Genomic DNA, 25,403 nt, shown 5'->3' on the forward strand with positions numbered 1-25,403 from the left:
TCAATTACTTTCAAGAACACAGCTATTACAAGAAAATGATAATATCTAATTTATAATTGTGGGTGTGTTGTCTGTCTCCAAGATAGTTTCCGATTGTGACTATGATACTTTTACACAAACATTTTGTAACTGAATACAAACACAGAGATCTAAAGAGCAGTAAAATAATGATTATAAGTGTTTCTTAATTCCAGAACAGATGCGATGATAATAATTAAATTCAGCTCTGTTAGCTCCCCACCTTTCCTTTAAACGAATTAGAGCACTAAACATGGTGAGATCGGACTTTTTTATTCATTTCTTTCCCCTCCCCCTTCACCCTACCATGTTTTAACGGTTGTAGGCGTTTTGCATCGGACACGAGAAGCCACGCGGACCTACCGCGCACTCAACACGTCAGGCCCTGTAACCTGCATAACTCATTATTCATAAAATCGCTGTTAGATGGCGCTTCAGTACGGTGACCACGTTAGTTACCGATGGTTGGCTGCTACCTGAAGTCCAGTAGTTGTCATCGGGCGTGACGCCCGTTTTCGGACACGAGGGCTGCCCACCCGGTACAATATCGACACTGTTGTTATTTTAATGCGCGTACTGCGGACTAAACAGTGTGAACGCGTTGACAGCGTCCTGGAATAATTATCGTCTCGGCAGAAGCTTCCACGCACTCCAGTAAGGGACCATCTCCCATAGTTTAGTTTTATGGGGGGTGCTACGTGACCCGCTGCCATGACAGTGATGATGTCCGTGGAGCAAGAAGCATCCTGCACTCGGATCGCGGAAACTCACGCTCCTTCCGATCAGCCCACCGATCTGAGAACCCGTAAACCAGAGGCGGCCACCAGTTCCGCTAGCCGAACAGCTCACGTGCCGTCCTTTCTCATCCGTAACATCATCGATAGCAGCAGCGAGACCTCCCAGACTCAGGTGGTGGACAGTGACCCCGAGGTCAGTTCGGAACTTCCAAATTTTCACAGTTTTGATGCTGGAGATGAGGACGAGTGCGAACCCTGCTCATCTTTCAGTGAGGTGAACATCTTGGGGTCTAGAGACGACCGGAAGGATGAGGAAGAGCAAAGGTTGCCTTCAACTCTACGGCAGGAGGAAGATCAACTCCTCAGGGATGGTAAGTGACACCTTTATATTACTCGAAATATCATCCACAGTTCTCAGTACTGCCAACGCTCGGTAAACTTTGTAGGAAAGCAGTTTTAAAGAAGTGAACTGCACCATGAAATCAGTCTACGTTATATTTGTCCTATTTATCCTGAAAAATGTTTTTTTTTCTTGATATACTTAATAAAATTCTGTCATGTAGTTAAAAGAAAACTATCCGTTAAGCCTAATTTTAGCAACAGCCATATACAAGGACTGAAATTGACTGTTTGTATTGGGAAATAGATCGATGCTGCTGCCACCTGTGATTTATTAAGTTTGTGTTAATAATTATTAAAAATAAATAAATATTTAAACTGCTACGATATGGCTGAAGATAATCTAGTATAAACACTTCATTTAGAACCAGATTAAGATCTTAAACCGTATAAGCAAAGCTTTACTCTTCCCTCAACTCCCCTAAAAGGTCTTAAATTCATTTCACTGAATTAAAATTAGAATTTAAACTATTATTTTTCACATAGCAGTTAGCTTATCTGAAAAAATAGTACAGTTGGTAAAATAATATCATCTGAAGGAAAAGAAACGTATAAATTAATAAAATAAAATTAATATGCGGCAAACCACACCTGTACAGACTTGTGCAGAAATTATAAACACAATACTTTATTATATAAGCAGTGGATAAATGTGGCATGGTCTCAATGACTGGAAAGTTCCTTTAAGTTAATTATTTTGAATAATAAACAATAAAAACGTAGCTTATAGTAATCAGATTTATCCTTAAAACAGACTTCAAATTTATAATAATTTTTGTTCATTGCATTTTTCCCCAGTCTTATTCTTTCTAATTCGAAACCCCCTCTATCTGTCGAGATAGATCGATAGGTAGATGATGTATGATATACTTTCATATGTAAATAAAAGTGGTAGGGTATAAAAAAAATCTTCAAAAAATTGTGTAAATTCAGTGCCACAATGACTGCGCAACGGCCACGTCGTTAGATGGTACCCAGGTCCAAAGTCATTAGATAAAGCATTACTCATTTTTCACGACAATTTGATTATCATTCATGGCAGGTTAATTGATGCATCTCTAGTGTTTAATAATTGGTGGTACTGCTGTTTGCTTGAGGATAGTAATGCAGTTAATTGCAATTAACTGAGGGGAGAGTCCCTTCTCCCTTTTCCCCCCTCTTCTCTTGCCTCTACACTACTTTCAACTGTCAGTTCCACTTGCATCTGTTCCTTTTTATTAAAATTCCTCAACACCGTGTAACGAGGGTAGTCGGTACATACCATTATATTAACAAAACATTCTTTGAATTTCAAAGATACAGCACGTAAGCATACAGACATGTTTCGATGATGCCACATGACCTGAGTTGCCTCGCTAATTCAATCAGTGCAACGCCATCTTCAAGAAAGAAATGTGAGAGAGAGAGAGAGATACATCTTGTCTTTCTTTTAAGAACATTGGTCCTCGAAAACTGCAAGTCTTCGAATATTGCTCCAATAGAACAACTCTTTTTATTTATTAGTCTTGTTGGTGTTAGTTTGGTCACCTGTCTTTAGAATCCTGATACCACTTTGGTTTCTTTGGCAATGCCATAGTTTTCAGACATCCAAATTGGAAATGTAATAAACTGGCGAAGGTTTTTACGCATTCAGATTACCAATAATCTCGTTCTGCCAATAAGGTAAAAGGAACGTTATTGTCTTTTATTTGGTGAAATGTTGACAATAATGTTTCTTCATTGCCACTTGATATCAGCTGCTTTTTGGAACATTCTAGTATGTCTTCAATTATTCTAGTTTAAGTATGTCTTCAATTTATACATCTGTTTCTTCTGTTATGATTCAATTATTGTTTCCATGAGGTCTACCACACTCCAAGTCTTATTATTTTTTGTGGATATAATGTTAATAGTAGTATGTAAAATACCTTTTAATAAGAGATATCGCTATCACATTTTCATATGATGATTTTCATAAAATAAAAAATATAATCCTTAAATTTCATAATGTATAATGAAATTTAAAACATTTTAGACATTAATAATTAAAAACTTTAGACATTTTTTGAAGATTTATCAAACGCCACGTCTTTTTCATATATGACTTTTCATATAGAATTACGCATTTCTGTTTACTTTTAAAACATCGGTGATGAATCAGAGATCCAGTCTACCAATAGTGAATAGCAGTATTCTTTAAAATATTGCTATCCAGCTAGGTTTTAACGATTGCAGTTAATCATAATCAAGTGGCCGTGAATTTCTGGTCTTCTTTACACTTCTAATTTCCATGATTATATTTTAACCCTAAAGAAATCATTGCTGTGTATTCACATTTCATCTGGGAAAGGTATTGGAAAATATGTTGTGCGTATAGTGGTTTTTATTAGCGCAATATGATGCTCAAATACTTTTGATCACCAATATGATATTCGACAGTATTATGTGGGCAATTGCCCACTATGTTTGTTGGTAGATCCACCTCAGTTCAAGACTCTCACAGAAACTTTGACTGCCAATCATACACTGCGTTGCATTAAATCCTCATCCTAAATGCCACAATTTGTCTCTTTGCGTACTTCATGGACTTATAAGTAAAATATTGAATAAACTTTAGCAGGCGAATGTAATTTTAAAAGTACATTTAATAGAAAAATTGCAGATTAGAATTTTGGTGATTCCATTTGTTTTAAAACATTTGAACGTTGCTTTTCGTTAACTTTGAATCATCTGAATCGATGAAGACTGTTTTTTAACCTTCTACATAAACTTAACACAGTAAACTCTTAAAATCAGGTATCCTCGGGGATTGAGAGGATTTTAGAGAGGTATGCTTAGTGGTTGAGCAGTTTTAGAGGACCACATTTTATTAAATATTAAATGAAATGTGGTCATCTTTTAAGCACAAAATAAGTTATTTTCGTCTATAAGCACTTGTAATGATTATTTTGTAGTTTCATCTGTTTTTTTGTCCAGCAGAATTTAAAATACATGGATGATGCAGTGGTGTTAATACTCATAGATGAACAAGCTTGCTTTTTAACAATTTCGCTGGTATTTAGCTACTAGGACCGCATCTGGTTTCGGTTCCATTGATGTAACTCTCTAATCTGAAGAAAGATTTTACGATGTTAAACACTCCTTGTAAAAATACTAAGACGTAGTCGTCTTACTGTCTGTCAATTATTTTTAATCACATGATTTCTGTTAAATCTAAACAGAAGCCAGAAACGTTTGGTTTCAGATTCACACAGTCAGGATGGGAGAGATTATTGATTATTTTATAATTTGTTGTGGAAAAAAGTTGTTCAATAATATTCCTTTTTAGAAATAATGTCTAACTACGCCCTTGGATTGTTGAAAGAAATTCAATTTTGCAGAATACAATACGGTTTTAAGGAAAACGGCTTATGAGTAAGAAATATGGCTAATATACATTCTGGAGCATCAACCGTGGATCATATTATGAAGGATTTAATGTTCTAGTAGTACAGCATTATGTATCAGTTCTAATAACTGACAGCAGTTTATTATTATTTTTTTCTTATTTGCGTATATCAAAACCTATGCTGCAGTATGGAAAAATTCTTTCTTCTATAATCTTAACACACCTTGAAATAGTCATTGTTAATGTTGAGAACAAAATTTTAATGGTTAAGTTTTATAACTTAACCAGGAGCAGAAGAAACATAAAAACAAGGAACCGCCAGCTTTAGAAAGAAGACTTCAGCAAAAGATAGAAGAATTAAGAGTCAAGACAGGCCAATTAACCCAATACCAATGGGGCAATAGGAGTAAAAAATTGATTGGAAAAGAATAGCATCCCCAAGAGAGAGAGAGAGAGAGAGAGAGAGAGAGAGAGAGAGAGAGAGAGAGAGAGAGAGAGAGAGAGAGAGAACGTCCACAGCAAACACGAAACCAAAAATCAGAGAATATGAAAATACTTAGACACACTGAAGCAAAACCTCCTCGCACTCAGCAAAAGACTACGCTCACACAAAAAGAGCTTCCAGAGGAAACAACCGAATCTTCGAAAAAAACCAAAGAGCCTCTACAGGAGTATCAGACAAGACGGGAAAGACGGCAACGATCCACCCGAGTAGAAGACGATCGAGGAGTTCTGGGGTAACATATGCAGCAGAGGAGTATGACAACTGCCGAGCTCCCTGGATAGAACTAGAACGGAAGAAAATCAAGGGCATACAAGAAATGAGAAAATGGGAGATTCGGGAGAAAGAAGTACAACGGTCGATCACGAAGTCTCACAATTGGCGAACCCAAGGAATAGATAACGTCCACAACTACTGGTACAAGAAGCTCACTTGCACACACAAGTGCCTAGCAAAGCAATTCATCCGAATGATAAGTCACACAGAGACAATCCCAGAGTTTCTTGCTCAAGGTATCACATATCTGAAGGCTAAAGACCAAGGGACAAGAAACCCTGCGAAATATAGGCCGATCACCTGTCTCCCAACAATGTACCAGCTGTATAACCAAGAAGATATACAACCACTTGGAGAGCCAGAATATCATGACCGAACAGCAGAGGGGATGCAAGCAGATGAGAAAAGGATGCAAGTAGCAATTAAGCATTGATCCCACAGTTACAGAGCAAGCCTACAAGAAGTGCCGCAACTTGTACAAGGCCTACATCGATTACTGCAAGGCCTCCTGACTAATAGCGACACAGAAGATCTACAAAGTCAATCCGACAGTAACAAACTTCCTAGAAGGAATCATGGTGAAATGGACTAACACCATCAAGCTTTAGAACATCATAATCAGACCGATCCCCATCAGGAGAGGAATCTTTCAGAGAGATGTCCTGAGCCCACTATCGTTCTGTCTAGCGAACACAATTAAAGCCATAAACACCTATGTAGTCCCAGTGCTTACATACTCCTTCGGAATCATGGATTAGACTAACGGCTGTAGGGTATCGTGAGAAAGACAAGGGACAATGATGACCAAGAGCCTCCAACACCACCAAAAGTCATCCGTAGAGAGACTGACAATAGTTCGGAAAGAATGAGGAAGTGCCCTGATAGACCTCATCGAGTAACAGAAGACAGCGATAGGTAACCTGAAAGATTACTTCCAGAAAAACACAACAGCAATCTACTAGGCCATAAGGAAGATAGACAAGCGGCATACCCCACTCAACCTAACCAAGGAGTCCCCTCACTCAGACGAAAAAAAATAAGCTAGAAAGATGACCAACACTGGCAACCTCCAGAAAACTCACCAGGAAAAGATCAGGAAATACGCGGACCTTAGAAAGGAGATCAAAGAGATGTGGCATACGCAACAAGTCACGACCATCCCGATCATCGTGTCAACCGCCGGTATGGTGCCAAAGACCCTACATAACAACCTAGCAACAATAGGTCTCCCAGAGGACACCTACAAAGAACTCCAGAAAGTCGCAATCCTGAATACCTCTAGGGTAGGAAGGGAGTTCCTCGACCAACAGTAACGCCAGACATAAAAACTACCCTTTGTACTTTGGTACCAGTACCCGTCAAGGCGTGGAATCCCCCCCCATCAGGGAGAAATAACATAACAACAATAGCAATAATAATCTGTAATTCAAATTAATGTAGTATATGCTTCAAGGCAGCTAAGGCCATAAGGAGCCGGTATATTGTGTCTATAATAGAGAAGGCCGAGTTATTCGCCTTTGGCAAACGGTGCTGCTTTTGGATTTCAGGATAAAAAAATTTGAGTTTCCGGGATAAAAAAAAAAAAAAATGTGTGTATGTGTTTTACACACATTTTCAGTGATATTGTATCTCTTACTGGTGCCTATCCTTCTGTTAGTTTGTCTGTTTTTCGAATTCGAACTTATTCCTTTTCCTTAGGGTGTGGAAGGACAGGATTATTATCACTATGAGCGAAGAATTTTATGGGCCTTTTTACAACGGGGCTGAGCTAATCTCCCTCAGATGAGAGTTGCATAGTTTTCTACAGGAAACTTGGATTTTTCGTCCAGAAAACCAACCAAAGGGTACACATATAATTATACACACAGTATACTGACGCCTTATAGCCTTAGATGCTGTGGCGTTTAACAGATACCTATAATCATTGCTATCCCCGAGGCCATTTAAATGGAGTCACTACGCAGATGCTGGTTCTGAACATTATAAGTTACAGAAATCAAGTCTTTGTTGGTAAGAATGCCCCTTTGTATCTATAAGTAATCTTTTTACACTTTGTATCCTTTCCAGCAGATCTACATCCATCCTAAAATGACACTTCCAAACCTACTCGTATATGCAATATTCAAGATGTAGCCCAACCATTGCATTAAATAATGGAATAACTACTTCTTTGTCTCTACATCCTTATTACTAAAGTTCCTGTATATCATTGGACACATAGCTCGAAGACATGATGACAGATGGACTAAGAAAATAACAGAATGGTACCCAAGAGGAGCTAGAAGAAAACCTGGAAGACAAAGGCGGAGATGGATAGATGAAATTCATGAGTTTTTGGGTAGTAAATGGATGGCCAGTGCTCAAAACAGAAGGAACTGGAAAGTTGCTGGAGAGGCCTTCATCCTGCAGTGGATTGAAAATGGCTAATGATGATGATGATATCATTGGCAACATCCTATGAGCTGGTCCTGCCAGCCTGTTTGCACTGTTTAGAGAAATTCACACCAGACCACACAATTACTTCTAAGTCTGTTTCTTTATTCTTAAGTTTGGTTCTACTCAAATGCTACATAATCCTAGGATTACCCAAATTCAAGACTTTGTATTTAACAGTTATACCTCAACTACCATTTAAAATTTTATCATATTAATTCATCTAAATCATGTCCAATAACTACACTCAGATCGCCTGACTACTCTGCATCATCAGAAAACACAGCCATGAACTTGAAATACTACATCAATGTTATTGCTGGATATCATGAACAGTAATGAACCCAGTACTGAACATTGTGGAACCGTTTTTGTGGTGTTGCTTTTAAAAAGCAGTGGCAAAATGGTTATCCACGAGGGCTGGTTATCACTGAAGACTGCAAGGGCTCTGCAAGTCTTATGAGGGGAAATTTTATCAACTTGGTCCGCTGTAGTTAATAGAAGATATTTATTTTGTAAAGACGGAATTCACTTGAACAGAAGAGCTGCAAGGATCGTGATTCCATAAAGGAGTTCCTAAGTGTTCAGGGAAACTGCTAATTAGAGAGGAACAGGAAAGCCTCTAGTAAGACTCATATTAAGTGAACACCCTCTCCTTCCCTTTCGTGAATACTTGAATACTTCTTGGTTCTTTGTACATGGAAGAATCCAATCTCTAGCAGTTAAATGCCACAGAGAAAGATTTGGTAAAATATGATGTATTGGGCATTAAAAAGTAAAAAGATATATAACTTAACAATGCATTATGGAAAGTGTGTAAGGGATTTATCCTGGAGGCCACAAGCACACTCGTTCCAAATGAGAAGTATTGCGAAAGAAAGATGCATGGAACAGGCTATCACGTGATACTGCTTCATACGATAACTATAAACAGAAAGGTAATAAACCCACTGACTGGGAAACGTTCTCAAAAGCTGAGTAAGAAGGAAGACTAGTTCTACTCATGTATGAATATAAAGAAATAGAAAACAAATTCAATAGGCTCCTTACAAGATTAAAGCGATGGTATAATCGACAATGCAGCCAAAATGGCGGTTGAGTTGAACAGGTATTTTGCAATGATATTTTTTATTGAACCCACATTAATGCCAATCGGGAACAGTGAAACCGAGTTAACTACTCTGAATAAGTGACATAATGACATTATAATGACATATAACCCCTGGCATGGTGCCGTGAAGGGTATTGTATGGTCGTGGTACCTGCGTGTACCGATGTACTGTACAATAAAGATCTTATTTATATTGATATCAGGAAACCGCCCATCGGAGGAGCTACTGAGACTGAGAGTGTATAAAGCTTGCGGATGGTGCGCATCCAATTATATTAATAGTCTGAATAAATTAAAGGACCTACCGTTTTATTTTTCTCAAAGTACTATTAAAATCGATGTTCAGTTTAAAAACCTATGAAAATGTGAATTGTAGTGCACCCTATTTATAAATATCGGAATGAAAGGAATGCAATATAAATTCAAAGAGAAACCCAAAAGGCAAGTGAGGAATTTCAAAATGTACTGCCCAGCCCGAATTCGGACATGATTTTTCGAGGACTGGATGACCTCGCTCACAATGAGAGAAGATTTATTACGTACTAACAGGTAAAGGATCAGTGGGCATGCACAATTAATGTTAATGAACTCATAATTAGATTCAGAGATCTCTCCCTTGGCCTGAGAAGAAGTGTCAATGTCTTTCCAGTCCACAAGTGAGGAATCAAAGATGTAATGGGCAATTGTAGACCACACTTTGACTTCATAAACTTACCAACTTACCAATAATCTGGTAAATTATGACCAGGTCGAAAAGCAGTTGGATATAAGAAACAATTTTGACATCATATCTCTGGATTTCAGTGACACTTTTGATATAATTCCTCATGAGAGGATGTTGTATAAATTAGAGCAAGTCGGAATAACAGGGAAGGTCCAGGAGTGGATTAGCGATTTGATGAAGGACTTGTCATAAATAGGTATTTTTCAGAGTGAATTGAAGTAACAAGTGGGGTTTGTAAGGGATCAGTGCTCTTTTCTTCTTATCTTCCCAAATAATATTGATGAGGGATTACAAGGAGGAAGCTGTCAAAGTTTTCTGACGACTTAAAGGTTGGAAAGAGGAGGTTGACTATCAGTACTAGACTATGCTGCTTCAAAATAATTTGAAACGACTTCAAGTATGGTTTGAAATTTTTCAGCTAAAGTTTACTGCTACCAAATGCAAAGAATTGCACTTGAGAGTGGTCAGGAGCGGGAGTGCAGTAGCACACGCTCTTTGAGTAGACCGGGGTTCAAGCCCCCGACTGCTAAATACGGCCGATCTGTCAACACGCCCTAGACCAGCGAGGCACATTATAGTCCATTTACCTTAACTTGAATTGTTGAGGAGGCTCTGTACTGCAGTGGATTAATAATGGCTGCTGCTTACCTTTTTTAGCGGAAAATTCAAGAGAACTTTAACGATTAAGGAGAGAGGAATTAAAGAATGTTTAGAACGAGATTTATCGGAACTTTGCAAGTAGAGAGAAGGAGGTCATTATCCTTCTCTATAAGAGGATGATGCGACCACACTTGAATATTGTAGCCAGATCTGGAAGCCATATCCAAAGAAAAATAGAGGACTTCTACAGAACTGCGTCTAGATTGGAGAAGAGCACTGTGCGTTATTCCCATGATGAACTACTGAGATGCGATCCGCAAAAATTATCAACTATATCAGCGAGAAAAGCAACAGGCAATTCAGTGTTGCTTACTTGGCTTCTAATTTCATACTAAGGCTATGGAAAAAAAGGACCAATGAGTGACCTTGAGAAACCTGTTATTTTTCTTCCTGCTATAGATATCTTAGAGAAGGATTTAACCGGAGTTTTTAAGGTCCTAAGGGGATTAACAAAATGAATGAGGAGGAATATTCTCACTGTTCGGTAAGACAACAATCAGAGGGCACAAATATAAAATCTTAGGGGGTAAAAGTAGACTAAAACTAGATCTTATGACGTTTACTTTCGTATTGAAGTATAACTGAAGAAGTTATTTTTCTGGCAGATGTAGAATAAGTTCACTTCATTGCATCATTATACCATCTACTAATATTAATACTAACTTCAAAGTAAGTACAGTAATCAGTAAGTAATAAATAGGAGGAGAATTTTCACATCTAATCTGTGGAGACTTCCCCATTCCAAGGATGGGGAAGTCTCCACAGCTTTTACATTGCCCTCAATGTAATAGCTGATGGTTTGATTACCTCTTTTGTTGCTTTCGATATACGAGTAACTGAATAAATTCCTCAGCTCCTGCTCCACTGTTCACAATTTACTGATAATTATTTCCAGACACTTTTCAGTTATCATAATAACATCCAGGTCCTGAAAGGTTCATGTTTTACCATGCTTAATTTTGAACCACTGACAACCAGTGAGGCTGCTTTACAGCATCCAATCACGGACACCAGCCGTCTTTTATGCTAAGGCTAATGTTTGTAGTCTAAAAACTGGGTTGACCAATTTTTATTATACGAGTTTATGCATTAACTTGTTCTTGTTTCACACCATGGCCGAGTTAGTCGGTCTCTGCATAAGGGTTGCTTTAATCTCCTGGAAACTCAGTGTTTCTTCAAGAAAACAGGTAAGCCTACCGAAGCATACACGCTATCTTAGACAATATAATGACACCTAATAGACTTAGTTGCTTTGGCATTTAACACACACCAAATCGAAACTGATTCTTGTAACACGACGTTGTAAATACGTAGCTGTCCTGGATTTAGCAGGCATTTAATATTTTATGGATTTAATAATTTGATAGTGAGTGAGCTCCACTGACTAGACCCTTTCCTTCTGATCAGTTGTGCAAAACTTTCTTTGGGATTCGAAGAAATTTTCCGAAATCCAAACTGAACCGTCAAAACAGAACCTGAATGTCGAATAGAGCCACTCGTAGTTCTGTAGGATCTCTTTCCATTGTTCCAGAGTTCATGAATGAATAGTGATGCTGTTGTGTGTGCTTTTATGTCCCTGTTCTCCCATGAAAACTAAGCGCGGACAACTCCTATGAACATCTGGACCTCTAATGTCCACTCACTTTTGGACATTCCTGGTAATGTCTTAACATCCAATGTCCACGCACTTTTGGACACTCAGTCCTGGTGACATCTGAATCTTAATCTTTTTATAGGTTGGCGGTTTCTATCTCAGCCTCAATGGCCAGTTGGATTGTGGTTTAACTGTCTGGATTTTTGTCTTTTTACTGGTCACTGTTGATGTCGGAAGCCTCAAACCTGTACACTTCTAGTACTTACTGCAAATTACTGACACGACAACCAACAATCGAACTCCTTCAGTCTCAGTCAACTTCTTACCAGAACTCATTCAGCCTTTCCAGATGTGTCCAAAATTTTTTGGGAGAATAATACCGGATAGATTAATTTTTTTAAAAATAAATATTGAAATTCCTAAAATCCAAATATCATGGTTAATACCTTTTCCAGGTCTGAAGTTTAAAAACAGTTTTTTTCTAATGGTTACATTGTACATTGTAACTGGCGTGACTTTACATCGTTGTTCAATGTAAGTCACGCCACAGCGAGAGTGACAGGTCACATATGTTAGCAGAGGAGGAGTTCGTACCAACTAAGATTGAGAAATGCATCTTTTAAGTATCTCTGGAGGTGTAATGTGAGATATGATACTCATCTATTAAGATGCAGAGCACGTGACAATACAGCACTCTCAAACACGTGTTCTACGTCCAGACACGCTGATGAAGGGGTAGCCACTGCTAACAGAACAACGCAAGTCGGTGCCTGCATACTTCGAGGCATCGACAACTCCCGGGGGAAGTCTTATCAGTCTCGGTACGCCGTGCGTGCAGCTTATCCGTGCAGTCAGTCTCCGAATTAATAACAGTGTGTTAAATACAGTGATTTCCATAGGCGGGAGAGCCAAGGTTCCGCAGGGACCTTCGGCGTCTTCGTGACCTGTAATTACCTAAATGTTACGGCAGAAAACAATGTCATTCTCCCGTCGTGGCAAAACCGCCGACTCGTTCAAATTACAGAGTTCAAACGGCTGCAGTGCGTTAGTCAGGGACGACCTCCCGGGACGTGGTACGGACGGAGATGACGGCCACCTCGTTATCATGCACCAAGGCCCGATCAGTAAGACAAGTAGCAGATGGCCGACATTTTTCAAAGGGACGACGTGAGACACGCGGGATTTCTATACGAACGTCACCGCCGGCAAACTTTATTTGAAGAAAAACTCTTAGGACCTCGAGAACCAAAGAAGTCTCAGTCAATTTTGTCTTCAGAAATCCTTCATCGGTAAAGATTAAATCAGTTATGAACTTGGCTAAGAGAATTCAAGTCCAGATCCGGACTTTTAGGAGACTTTCTGTTTCCAACGAGACAATTTAACTGGTAGTGGATTAGTGAGAAAAGATCTGTTTATGAAAGAATTAGCTTTGAAAATCATTGAGCCTCTTTGCTGAAAGTCTAACCAGGATTCAGAATTCAACCAGGATCTTTTAAGTCAATGTTACACGTCCTCTTTCGAGCCACATATAGACTTAATATTTAAGAAGGGAAAGTACTTCAGACCTCCTTTCCCCCCGAAGGGTACGCTTACAACCAGTTGAGAAATACTAATCTGCGATTTGGTGCAATCCGTGATATAGCAAGTGGAGATTTCAGATTGTTGTTGTTGTTGTACGGTTTTAGGTGCATCAGCTATTAAGGTCATATTGCCCTATGTATATTGTCTGTAAATTGATAATGTTCTGAGGTCGATTTTCTGTTTTTCTGAATGAAAAACCCGAATTCCGGGAGAAAAAGCCATGCTCTCCTCGTCTGAGAGCGACTAACACAGCCACCTGGTCAAAAAGGCCCATAAAAATTCCCCCGTCATCGAAGGGACTCGAATTCAAGTCTTTTCCACACGGCGTGGGGTTGACGTGATCCTACCAACTGTGCTAACTACGAGGGTTGAGATTTAAGGACGAAAATTACCACGTTGGCCAACAAAATGTGTTTACAGGCGCTTTATCTTGCCTGTATTTTAAATTTCGAATTTTGATATGTGTTCGGTAGCAAAGCATTCAATTTCAGTATCTGAAGCCTTGTAACATCATTGGTTATCACCAGGGGCGTATTCATGAGGGATGGCAGAGGGGACATGCTCCTTTTACCATGAGTATAAGTGTCCCTAGGTCTAATTAAAAAAAAACACTCAAAAATCTAGTCATCATGCTCCCCCTTTCGATGATACCTGGATACGATAGTGGTTATCACTCCATCGCTTAGTTTGATTTTTTTTTTCTACTGGCCATTCTGACCTAGCGCTTTGAAGACGCGAAATGCTTAGTGGAGTTCCATGCCAGCCTCTTCACTCTGTTTCTTCGAAACTCTACAAGTCTTCTCCTGAAATCAAAATTTCTGATCACAGTATCTGTTTATCCTGTTGGAAAAGTTCATAGACTGCTACCGTATTTTTCGGAGCATAAGACGTGCAGTGATTTTGAAAGGCAAAATTAAGGGAAACTATTTTAATTGTGAATACTTAAGACGTATAAGTTTTCTGGTAGTTTAAAACAAAAACAGAACCGAGGCAAAGTAACGTGAAATAATAAAACCAAAGTACTGTTCAGTGTATGTTGATGTGGACTCTACGCGACAGATTGATGGGTGCGTCCTGAGTTTGATTGACGGTGAATTTGGGCATTCAGTCACTATGCAAAGCGAGACCGCTGATTGCAGTTATTAATGTTTGGCTTGAGCGCTGCCGCTCCCTCATGAAAACTGAAAGTGGAGCATCGTTCGTAGTATGTTCTTATAGACCTCAATCCCTTCTAAAGTTGTAAACTCCTGGTTTATGTTTTGCATAGGTGTTTGAGAAGATTGTCGTACTATCCTTCCAAGTAGCCTCTGGTCACGTGGAGTAAGTAACCGTTGTCTTGCTGCTACGTTGCTGGACGATGGTGGTATCACGCTTCTATTTAATGATAAAATCATCGAAATCGACGTTGGAAGTGTAGTCTGTCAGCAATTGCACGAATCAGTCCAGCAATTGACACTGACATTAATATCCCTCTCGTGATATTTTAGTCAACGGAGAACGTGATGAAGTCGCCAAGTTGAGACATAAATGAGTCGAGAGCTGCAACAAGAGCTTTAAAGATACACTACTCGAAAAAATTAACGGAACAAAATGTTTTTTATGATATTTTATTGGGAACAGTGCTGCCGAAGTCGAATATTTGATATAACAAGCATCCTGGAATGCAAATTCCGAGTATCTAACAGATCGACCATCTTACATTGCCGCACATTTTTTGGCTTTCTCAGTGGGACAGCCACATCTGCAGTACTCAGGATGACAAGTAATCGTCGTTTAGATGATTCTTTGAAATATCGGACCTTTGGACGACTTGAAGACGGGTAGTATTGGCTTAACGTATCACGCAGTGTCGTCTCGACACTATCGAAGCAGTTTCAGGAGACAGGAACCACTACAAGGAAAGCTGGCCAAGGTCGCCCGAGGGCTACGTCAACCAGGACAGACTGCTATCTGGCTCTAACAGCAAGACGGAACACTACGATGTTCTGTTTCTTGAGGTTGGTGTGGCCACAGATGAAAACATTTCCAACTGGACTGTGTTAATTTAGAGGGTTCAATTCAAGTGGGCTCTACGCGAGGAAGCCAGTGGTTTGTATCTCATTAACCCCAAACCAAAGCAGAGCTCTCTCTCTCTCTCTCTCTCTCTCTCTCTCTCTCTCTCTCTCTCTCTCTCTCTCTCTCTCTCTCTCTCTCTCTCTCCTCATTTCATCATTATTCTGCGGTGCACCACCATACCTTGTATTTCTGAGAAATTTCTGGATTCTGCAATGTTTCTAACAGGTTGACAATAGTTAATCTATTTTCAATCACACTGGATAACAAATTTTAAGATTTTGATTTTATTCCTTCCGAAATCGGTACATCTTATAGCTTTTTATTAGCTGAACTCATATTCGAAATCAGGTATTGTCTACCTTCTGAATTCACTATTTTAAAAGCGCGTTCAACTGTCATTGACACCAAAAACCATAAAAGATCCAGAGTTTACTAAACATCAGCCAAGACACATAACTCCAACTGATTGGCGTGTCTGAGAGGTTTGCTGTATAATCCATCTGACCTGTACGGAGTCGATGGTGTAGAATAGTCCAGAAGCTCCCGGAAACTGACTACTGCAGCAAGATCCAGAAAAGTCCTAATTCCAGAACTTTTCAATGAGCAGTCCAACAAAATCTAAATTCAATATAAAATATTGGATTTAGAATTAATAGAAAATAAAACATAAATCACAGTAAAAAGGTGGAAAAAAATCAAGGAAAGAATCAGTTATCGCCATACCCGATCAGGACTCACTCGAAGAAGGAACCTTGGAGAAATAAGACAGAAATGGAATACCATTTTGCTGTAGTTTCAATACTCGCTAAACCCAAGGTAATAAACAGAGTGTGTCAGGGACTGAGAGTATTAATTAAATTGATTGTTATCTGAAAGGAAGTTTAGCATTAAATTACACTTTCGATACATACTTTAACACCCCTCACTTACATTTCCCCCTATAGTTGCTTCCGATGGGAGGTCTGGCTTGTTCTCTAACGACCCGCATTAGCAGCCAGGTCCAGAACACCTTTCAGTGCGATAATAATTAACCGGCATACGGATAATTTAATAAAGGCCGAATATATCCTCGGTGGAAGAGCGGTTGTTCCGTGGTGCGTGCACCAGTGCCATTTAAAGTCTCGAGCACGACTCTGTCATCGAGAGAAGGGAGGGAGCATCGCAGTTGTTAAACCCGTGTGTATTTCACGTCCCCTACCACTACGGCAACACAAGGACAGGTTCGGGGTGAAGTGGAGCGAGCAGCGAGAGAACGCTGCAGTTGCGTGACTCGTGGGGTGGTTGATGACTGTGTCGCTGTCCCAGAGATGGAGAATTATCGCAGCTGTCTGCTAGTTCAGATACATTTTGGTAACTCTGTAACTATTACCGAGTTCGGTCCCTTAAAATTCATTTTTATCTTTGCTCAGTTAGTTAGGAAGCTCGTCAATTTAAAGTTCCTTTCAAATCGAGTTAAAATTCTGTTCAATCCATGGTGAATTCCTTTTGCTTCTTTCCTCCTCATTTATGTGCATCTCAATCAGCTTCTTTGGGCTGAGATCAACTTCAAACGTGGATTTATTCTTGTCTTAATTCTACGAGGTAATGCACGTGAAAGATTGCCAATTGTGTATTGGTAACCTATCTGGTGCAATCTTATTGGGCTTGCTTCAATCATTCGTCTGTTATATGCGTTAGTACAAGAGCCTTTTGCCGCAGATGACAGATTCTAATCAACAAAGTGTTAAACGATTGCCTGAAACTTGGGAAACGGATTCTGAAACACACGAAATGTTGCAAATAGCACTCAGCAATGATCCATTGGGCTGTACTGAAATATTACGATGGTTTTCCAAGTTTAAAAGTGGCCATAAAAAGCATCGCAGGTGCGATCAAATGTCAAGGTGATATTGTCAGAATTTTCCGATCTAGAGAGTTTAGTTCACCACGAATCCAGAAGGTGAATCTATGATTCTGACAAGATCTGGAGGCAGTAGTAGTATTTTTATCTGAAATTGTTTGTGTTGTTCAGTGAGTTCTATTTTATGGACGAAAAATCTGAGTTCTCGGGATAAAACCACTCAGTAGTCGACCAAGATCGATTTCAGTCATGGTGTGAAAAACCCATAAAATTAATCTTGATGGAATTCTGACGTACACTTTTTCAACGCGGGTTAGAAGAACAGTAATCATCGATCACGGGAAGAACACCTTGAAGGGGACTCATTATAAGTATTCAATCTCCCTCAGAACTTTTTGAATAGACCTTTATATATTGACTGAAAAAAAAAACTAATAAAAATCAATAATAAATTCGATGTATTTATTGGAAATTCTATCCATAATTTGCTGATGAAAGTTCATTGAACTCCTCCTCCTTGTTTGACAAACTTGACCAAGTACAATTACTGAAATGTCTACACAGGTCCCTAAATGTCTATCCTAGAATCATTTTCTAATAGGGGTCGAGATGGACAGTTTAGTATGCCTTAATTCTAAAACACTTTCACCTTGTCTCCAAAGCGAGCAGATTTTTATCGGTGACCCAAACCGAGACACTTCGTTATAACGCTACAGCGTTATATGCATCTTTATCAAGATAGGTACCGATTGTACTAAGTTTAATGACTGCATGGTTATTAACATGAGAACACCCGCCATGAGCAATCGAAACCTGGTTCAACAAATATCGCATTGCACCTCCATCTTAAAGGCATTAGTGACTGATTAGTGAGCCAAACCCAGGGCCGAACTATCAAGTTTGGCCTCCAGCAGCTTCCAACAATTTTGGCCCCATCTGAATTTCTTATCACATCGTGACTATTAGTCGATATCCAAAACTTGCTGTTGGCTCCGGTGGACGGGGCAAGTCCGTCCCTGTTAGACCGGCACGTATGGTCTCCTGAAAAACAGAATCTGCTTCAACTATACCCATCTACAGCAACACCAGAACGTCCTTAGTTTCCTCAGTGGACATCCCAAACACCGATTCTCCATTGCCTGTAGCCACTGGGGCTGAGGTAGGGTAAATGAGCGATAAATACTTGGGTTGGGAGGCTACACTTCTTGACTACTACAGCCTACTAAAATGCTATTAAGATTCAGATCAAGATCCAAATGAATCAATTCAAATTCAATTCGAATTCTAAACTCTTTTTTTTCCAACCTTCAACCCCTCCACAGTAATAATTTTTAACAGTTTGGGATTGCCATTGAAAGATGTCACAATATTGTGATAGATGTAGTATTTGGTTTGAAAGCGCAAATGAAAAAGAGAAAGAAGGAAAGAGAATTTGTTGGGAAGGGTGAGAAGGACTTTATTATTTAAAAAGATATTTTCTCAAAGTTCTCATCCATTTACTCGATTTCTACCGGAAAGGGGGAGGAGGGGGAGCAAAACTGCTTTAATATCAAAGCCCAAAAAAAAAAAAAGAATTTGATTATGTTCATGTCTGGGTGTTGAATAGACAATCATTTTTCTATGTGCTCAGCTGTCTTCAATTGACGACCTAGTTTCGATTGCAGGTCACACCTGTTTGGTGAGATCACACGTGCAGGTGTGTTCCTTTCATTAAAGAAACTGAAAGTTTCTGTATTTGTAGGTGATCGTGGCAAAGACAGCTAACTGGTTCTTTATTGATATCAAGAGGCCGATGGAGACCCAGAAAAGAGACTAGATTGAAAAGTAATGATAGTTTAGGGAAAATTGAAGCAGTTTTTTTTAAGGATGTCACCTGAGTAAACTTAGATGATATATCATTCTAATCTGTATTTAAAAAAAAAAAAAACTATGGGAATAGTTTTGCTAGACACGGATATAATATTCTAAAAGACTCGCCAAAAATGGCGACCCAATTTTAATACCCCAAAAAATTAAGTTTCCAGATTATTACAGATTCAATACCAACTCTCTGTCTACGTTTGTTTTAATATACTTGTAAACACAACAGAAGTGTATCTGTATACTCATTTGTTGAAGAGGGATTAAATTTTTCTCTCAACAACTGAAATACGATAATTTAATGTCCCTTATATTAACAAATCCAATCTACGCCAAATGGGAAAGATTATATTAAAGATAATTGATCTGATCTTCTTAATAAAGTAATAGTAATAGTAACAGTAATAGAGGCATGTGATACAAGAAAGCAAGCGTATGAGCTTATGTAGCATCAGCCAAAATAAAAAAATTCACACAACCATTCCCTCTAAAAGTTTGTTCAGTTCCTCCTTGAATTTATTTAAGCTGTCAACTTCCACAACGACAGGTGGAAGTTTGTTCCAGCAATTAACCGCTCGCTGGCTAAAGGCAAATTTTCGCACAATCTATTCTACAACTGTCTTTCCTCAATTTAAAACTATGCCCCCCCCAGGGTCTTAATATGAGCAAGCGGAAATACCCCATCAGCATTGAGCCTGCTCAAACTATTCAAGGCCTTATACATCTCAATCAGATCACCTCACAGGTGTCTACTCTCCAGCCGCTGCAATTTGCAGAACTAAAGCCTGTCTTGGTAAGAGGACCCTTTCTTTCCCCTCACCAATCTTGTTGCATTTCTCTGTACTCGTTCCAACAGCTCTACATCCTTCTTAAAATGAGGCCTCCATTCCAAACCTGTACGCAGTACTCAAGGCGTGGCTTGACCATTTCCTTATACAAAGGGATAATCACCTCCTTTTCCCTGATAGCAAAATTCCTGTATATCATTGACAAAACCCCATGATCCGCTCTTGCAGCCTGTCTTCATTGTTCAGAAAACTTCATATCTGACTGCACAATTGCTCCAAGGTCTCTGTTTGCATAATTACTCCCAGGTCTTTTTCATTTTTCACCACCTTAAATGTAGTACCACACAGTTGGTACGTTTCTCTGGGGTTACTTCTACCCATATGCAGTACTTTGCATTTGTCAATGTTAAACTTCAGTTGTCACTTCCCAGCCCATCTGCCCAAATTTTCTAGATCCTGTTGTAGTAGCACACTGCCATTACTGTCATTATCAACCCTTCCAACTTTTGTATCATCTGCAAACTTCGACACTAAGCCTGATATACCTTCATCAATATCATTGATAAACATACAAAATAACAATGGGCCAACACCGAAAAGTTTTCTGAAATCCAGGTATATGATATCAAAATTATTTTTTGCATCCAGTTCCTTTGTAACCACATCATAATATCCTATCAAATTTGTCAGACAAGACTTAGATGATCGCGCAATGTATCTTTAACCAGTGGCTCCATTATTTTACCTGAACAGAAGTTAAGCTAAGTGGTCTGCAATTACTCGTGTCACACTTCGATTCCCCGTTGTGAATTGGGGATACATTTGCACATCTCCAGTCCGTGGGAACCTCCCCTGAGTCCAAGGATGCTGTCATAATTATGGCTTAGGGTTTGCTTACTTCCTTTGCCGCCTCCTTTAATATAACTGGATAGAGCCCATCCACCCCAGGTGCCTCACCTTTCTTATGTTTAACTTCATCAATTTCTCCTCCACTTTTCTCTCAATTATTACAAAATCATTAAGAACCCTGTTACAGTTTGATAAACTTCTGAGATTTTCCTTCTTTAATAACTCCTCATGTGTGAATGTAGATGCAAAATACTCATTCAGTTTGTCAGAAACCTGAGCAGAATCATCAACAGTCGAACTATCAATATCAAGTGGACCAATCTGATTCGTCCCCTTTCTTCTAGAATTTATATAAGTAAAGAACTCTTTGCTATTTTTTTAGCATCCTTTGCTAAAGATTTCTCTTAATCTGCCTTCGCTTGCCTAATCTCCTTCGTGACTACCTGCCGTATATCTGCCATAGGCTTCTATATGGCCTGATAATTTATTTGCATCCCATGCATTTTTCTTCTCTGCCACGAGTCTCATTAGTTCATTTGACAACCATTTAAGCCTAAATCTTGAACAATATTTCTTAATCGGTATGAAAAGTCTAGTAGCTTCCACGATTAATTCCCTGAATGCTTCTCACTTAGAATTTGATGTTGGCAACATCATCAGTTGGCTCCACTGTACAGAATTTAAAAGCTGTCTGGATATATCCCCCATGCCCTTGTTTGAAAACCGGACTGCCCAACTGAGAAAAGAAATCGTTATATGAATAGTATTAGCATTAGTAGAGGCACACGATACCAGAAAGAAAGCTTATGCAGCAGCAGCCAAAAAAAAAAAAAAAAAAAAAAATCTGATTTAGCTAATGTAATCTTAATTAAAGTACGTAGCTGCATCCTTATAGAAAATATAAAGACAGTCCAGCATTAGAGGTCTGAAATATATCAGCACGAAAGGAGTCTCCATAAACTCTTCCAAATTATTCAGAGCCAAACTCTATTATTTCTCCGATCAGCATAATTATACAGTAAAATCTTTTAAATCCAGCATCCTTGGGGATTGAGAGGTGTCTATTTTTAAAATTTTTCTAATTTTAGAGAGGTATAATGAGTGGTTGACTATAGTTAGCGCAATTGGTTTCGTATACAGCATGGCAGCTCACATCAACAACTTCTTTACAAATGTTTTGTCCGCGTGTTTCACTACAGATCATTGGCTATCTGATGAGGGTCCAGTTAGTCGTGAAACAGGCTGTCATAGCAGTTTCATCTTTTGAATTAACCTTTTGGTCAATTAAAGAAAAGGTCAATTAACCTTTTGGAGAGGCCATCAGTTGGAAACTTGACTTTGCAACGAGATTCCATGCAAACCCCCTTGCAAAGTTAAGTTCTTTCTACTGTGAGAATTAAGACCATTGCATCATCGTTGTTTTAAGTTTTTTCATAAATACAGATGGCATCGTGCGCACCATAGTTAACCTCTAAATGACCTGCAAAATTGTATTCATATAAATATTGAAACAGGACCAAAATGTGCGTTCTGAAGACCATCTCAATTGATCTACTTCTCCACCTCTTACCATCATATTAACGTAAATTAGTATTATATTTTTCAAGTAACTTTCAAAGGGATCATATACTCTTTTCCCTAAGATCATAATCAGACAGTTTATTTAATAAGTTTCCGTCATCATCCTCAAGGTTTTACCCAGGCACAATATGGCCTAAGTATCCCTTGCTCCATAACAAAAACAACCCAGAGCGTACAGGTCACTATTACAATAAAATCAGTCCTGGACTATTAGTTGCCTTGTCTTTCATTATTTTCCTTCATGCTATCCAATTTTTTGTTCGATTTTTTATCCCTGACCAAAGTAATCCCTCTTCCTTCTAATGCTAATCCTTTCTATTCACACCTTTGACTGGATTTTGTCTATCCGTAAGATATTTTCTTATTTCTTCATCGATCTAGTCATTGCTTCCATCTGTTCGTTCGATTCATTAATTATACAAATTGAAATTAATCAATTTATAAAATTATTAAAAATTATTTAACCCAATAATAATACAATTAAGGCACACAGTTGGAATAATTTTCGCTTGAAAAGATTAATTCAAAATTTCATATTTGGCGACTAGGGTCCAAGTTACTGCTCATTCCTGCTGCTAGCACTCTTAAAGATCTAAAAATGGCATTGAAGCAGGCAGACAAAGTAAAATGGCAAGATTTTGCTTCAGAGTTCCATGAAAACATCTTCTTTATAATCGTTGACGCCATTATAAACAAGTTGGTCTTCGGTGATGAGACAACATTCCATCTGTCAGGAAGAGTGAATCGGCACAATTTGAGGATGTGGGAGCGTGAAAACCCCGATGAGTTAATTAAACATAAAAGGGACAAACCGAAGGTCTTTCGCAGCAATATTGGAAGAAAAACTTTGCGTTCTTTGCAGAATCCCACAATAACAGGAACTGTCTATCTTCGTATGCTACAGATTTGATTAATGCCACAGTTGGGAAGACATCCCAAATCTCCGAACAAATTGAGTTCCTTTCTGAATGAATTGGGTATGGAGGTGCTTTGAAATTGCTGCTGAAATCACCAGATCTCATAACCATGGATTTCTTTTTTCTGGAGGTTTGTTAGAGACGATGTCTACTTTTTCCCATTTCTAAAGACACTTAGAAAGACCGAGGACACGGATCACAGAGGTCTGTGCAAAATTTGACCACGCTGTTCTCCAAATTTGTGTGCTACGAAGATGAATTGGTTATTGCTTGAACCATTTGGGATTCACACTGAACTTTATTAATCTTTCGTGACACTTTGAGTTCATCTTCATGACCGTTATATATTTATAACGCAGGGTTCTGGCTTTGGCTATACTTTGGTAGAATTGCTATAATGCCGATAGAAGTTTCTCAAGGCTCTGCCTCTGTAAATTTACAGAGGCAGAGCCTTGAGAAACTTCTATTCGGTATTATTTAAATATTTTATTTAAAATAGATGTATTATTTAAATTAATTTTTAAAAGAATACAATAATTTCATATTTTTTGAATTAATAAATATTAAAATTTATAATAATTTAGACACCTTTTTATTTTTATAAGGTAATGCTTCCAGGGCCGTTAACTAAGGTAGTGCTTCCAGGGCCAAAATAACCAAAGGTTAAATAAGGTTACTTTGTTTAAAGAAGCACTTCCAGGGCCAAACCGGTTATGGCCGGGAGGCTCAACGAAAGAGGAGCCTCATTTTTGGTGTAAATATTTTCAAAAATAGTGATAAAAATTTCTAATAATAATAAATCAAGAAGACGTGTAATAAAAAAAGCATACTTAAACTGAGATTGTTAAGTGTTTAAATTTTATTCTTATACCTTTTTATTGTACAATAAATAAGTTTCTTTTTATTGTTACTTTATTTTTACAAGTCAAAAAACATAAAACGTTTTGGCCTCTTCCCCGGCCATAATTTAAATATGACAGGGGAAGGGGCATCAAATTTAAATATGGCTGGAGGGGGGGGACTATTTCATCCTTAACCCTGAGTGCTTCTAAGGGAGGTCTTAGCAACATTTTTCGATATTTCATCGTTGAAAATCTTTATGAAACACGTGACGAACGAATAATAGAACGAATGCTGCCTCTATTAAAATCGCATCACGTGCATTTTAGAGAGCCTTTAGAACACATGTGATTATATCACTCGTGTTTGTAAATCGGCTTGTAGCCTAGGCGGCAACGATCTCCTAGGTTCTCCGAGGACATTGAGCAACGATGACTTAGAGGTATTGAAAAGTCTTTTGGTACCCTGGAATTTGTACTTCGTTAAAAGAGAGGAATGATCTCTCGCATTTAGCACTCCAACTGTAGACAACCCTAGACACCATTTGTCAAAAGGGGACAATTATTGGTCTTCCCCCCATGTCGTAGCACCTGCGTCCTCCTTGTAGACCAGAGTTCTAGGTCGAGGTGGCTTTCCATTTCTTGTCTGGTAGCCCACACTGAGGATGAGAGCCGAGATTAATGGATTATAATGACAGGGTTTGTGTGAGGTATTGAAGGTAGCTATTGAAAAATCACACGCTCTGTTAGTAGAATGCCAATTAAGTTTCTGTTCGTGGTTCTGTCGCCCCCTCGGGGACTTAGGGTGTCACAGCAGAATCATCGCTCATTTGCACGACCCCAACAAGGACACTGGCAAGTGACAAATATTGTTGCTGTACCAAATTACAGCCTGCCTAGAATTCCCAATTGTTTGTATTGTGCTACCAGTAACGATGGGTAATTCGGTAGTCCAGCAATAACAGAGCGAGTAAATGAGACGTCATCAGGAGAATTTGTATTATGTGCCAAGGCCACATCGTCTACCAATTAAATGGTAACTGTGATTCCTTAAAGACCAGTTTGTGCTAAGACTGGTAATTAACCACCGATGCTATAAAAGCGTTTTGTAGTCATAGCTTAAGGTTGCCCCGACTAGATCCTTCGTGCCATTACGTGGTGTAGTTGAATTATTTGGTGAATGCTGCTTCATTGCAAGCTGCCTTCACACATGATCCGTATTAACGATTATTTTTCAACCCCGAAGCACCTTGTTTCTGATGCTTGATCTAA

General features: G+C 38.8%; 1 protein-coding gene across 1 annotated transcript in view; it reads left to right on the forward strand.

Annotated features, from left to right (window-relative positions):
- The first annotated feature begins 729 nt into the window (after window positions 1–729).
- Window positions 730–25,403, forward strand: part of LOC150087922 (uncharacterized) — an 81,107-nt gene continuing 56,433 nt past the window's right edge. Inside the window, exon 1 of the mRNA XM_090369965.1 lies at window positions 730–1,126. Within this exon, the coding sequence (XP_090226091.1) occupies window positions 730–1,126 (397 nt within the window). The remainder of the gene's footprint in view (window positions 1,127–25,403) is intronic.

This window comes from Mastigoproctus giganteus, chromosome 3 (assembly GCF_048544385.1).
Source record: "Mastigoproctus giganteus isolate SK-2022 chromosome 3, ASM4854438v1, whole genome shotgun sequence".
NCBI lineage: Eukaryota > Metazoa > Arthropoda > Arachnida > Uropygi > Thelyphonidae > Mastigoproctus > Mastigoproctus giganteus.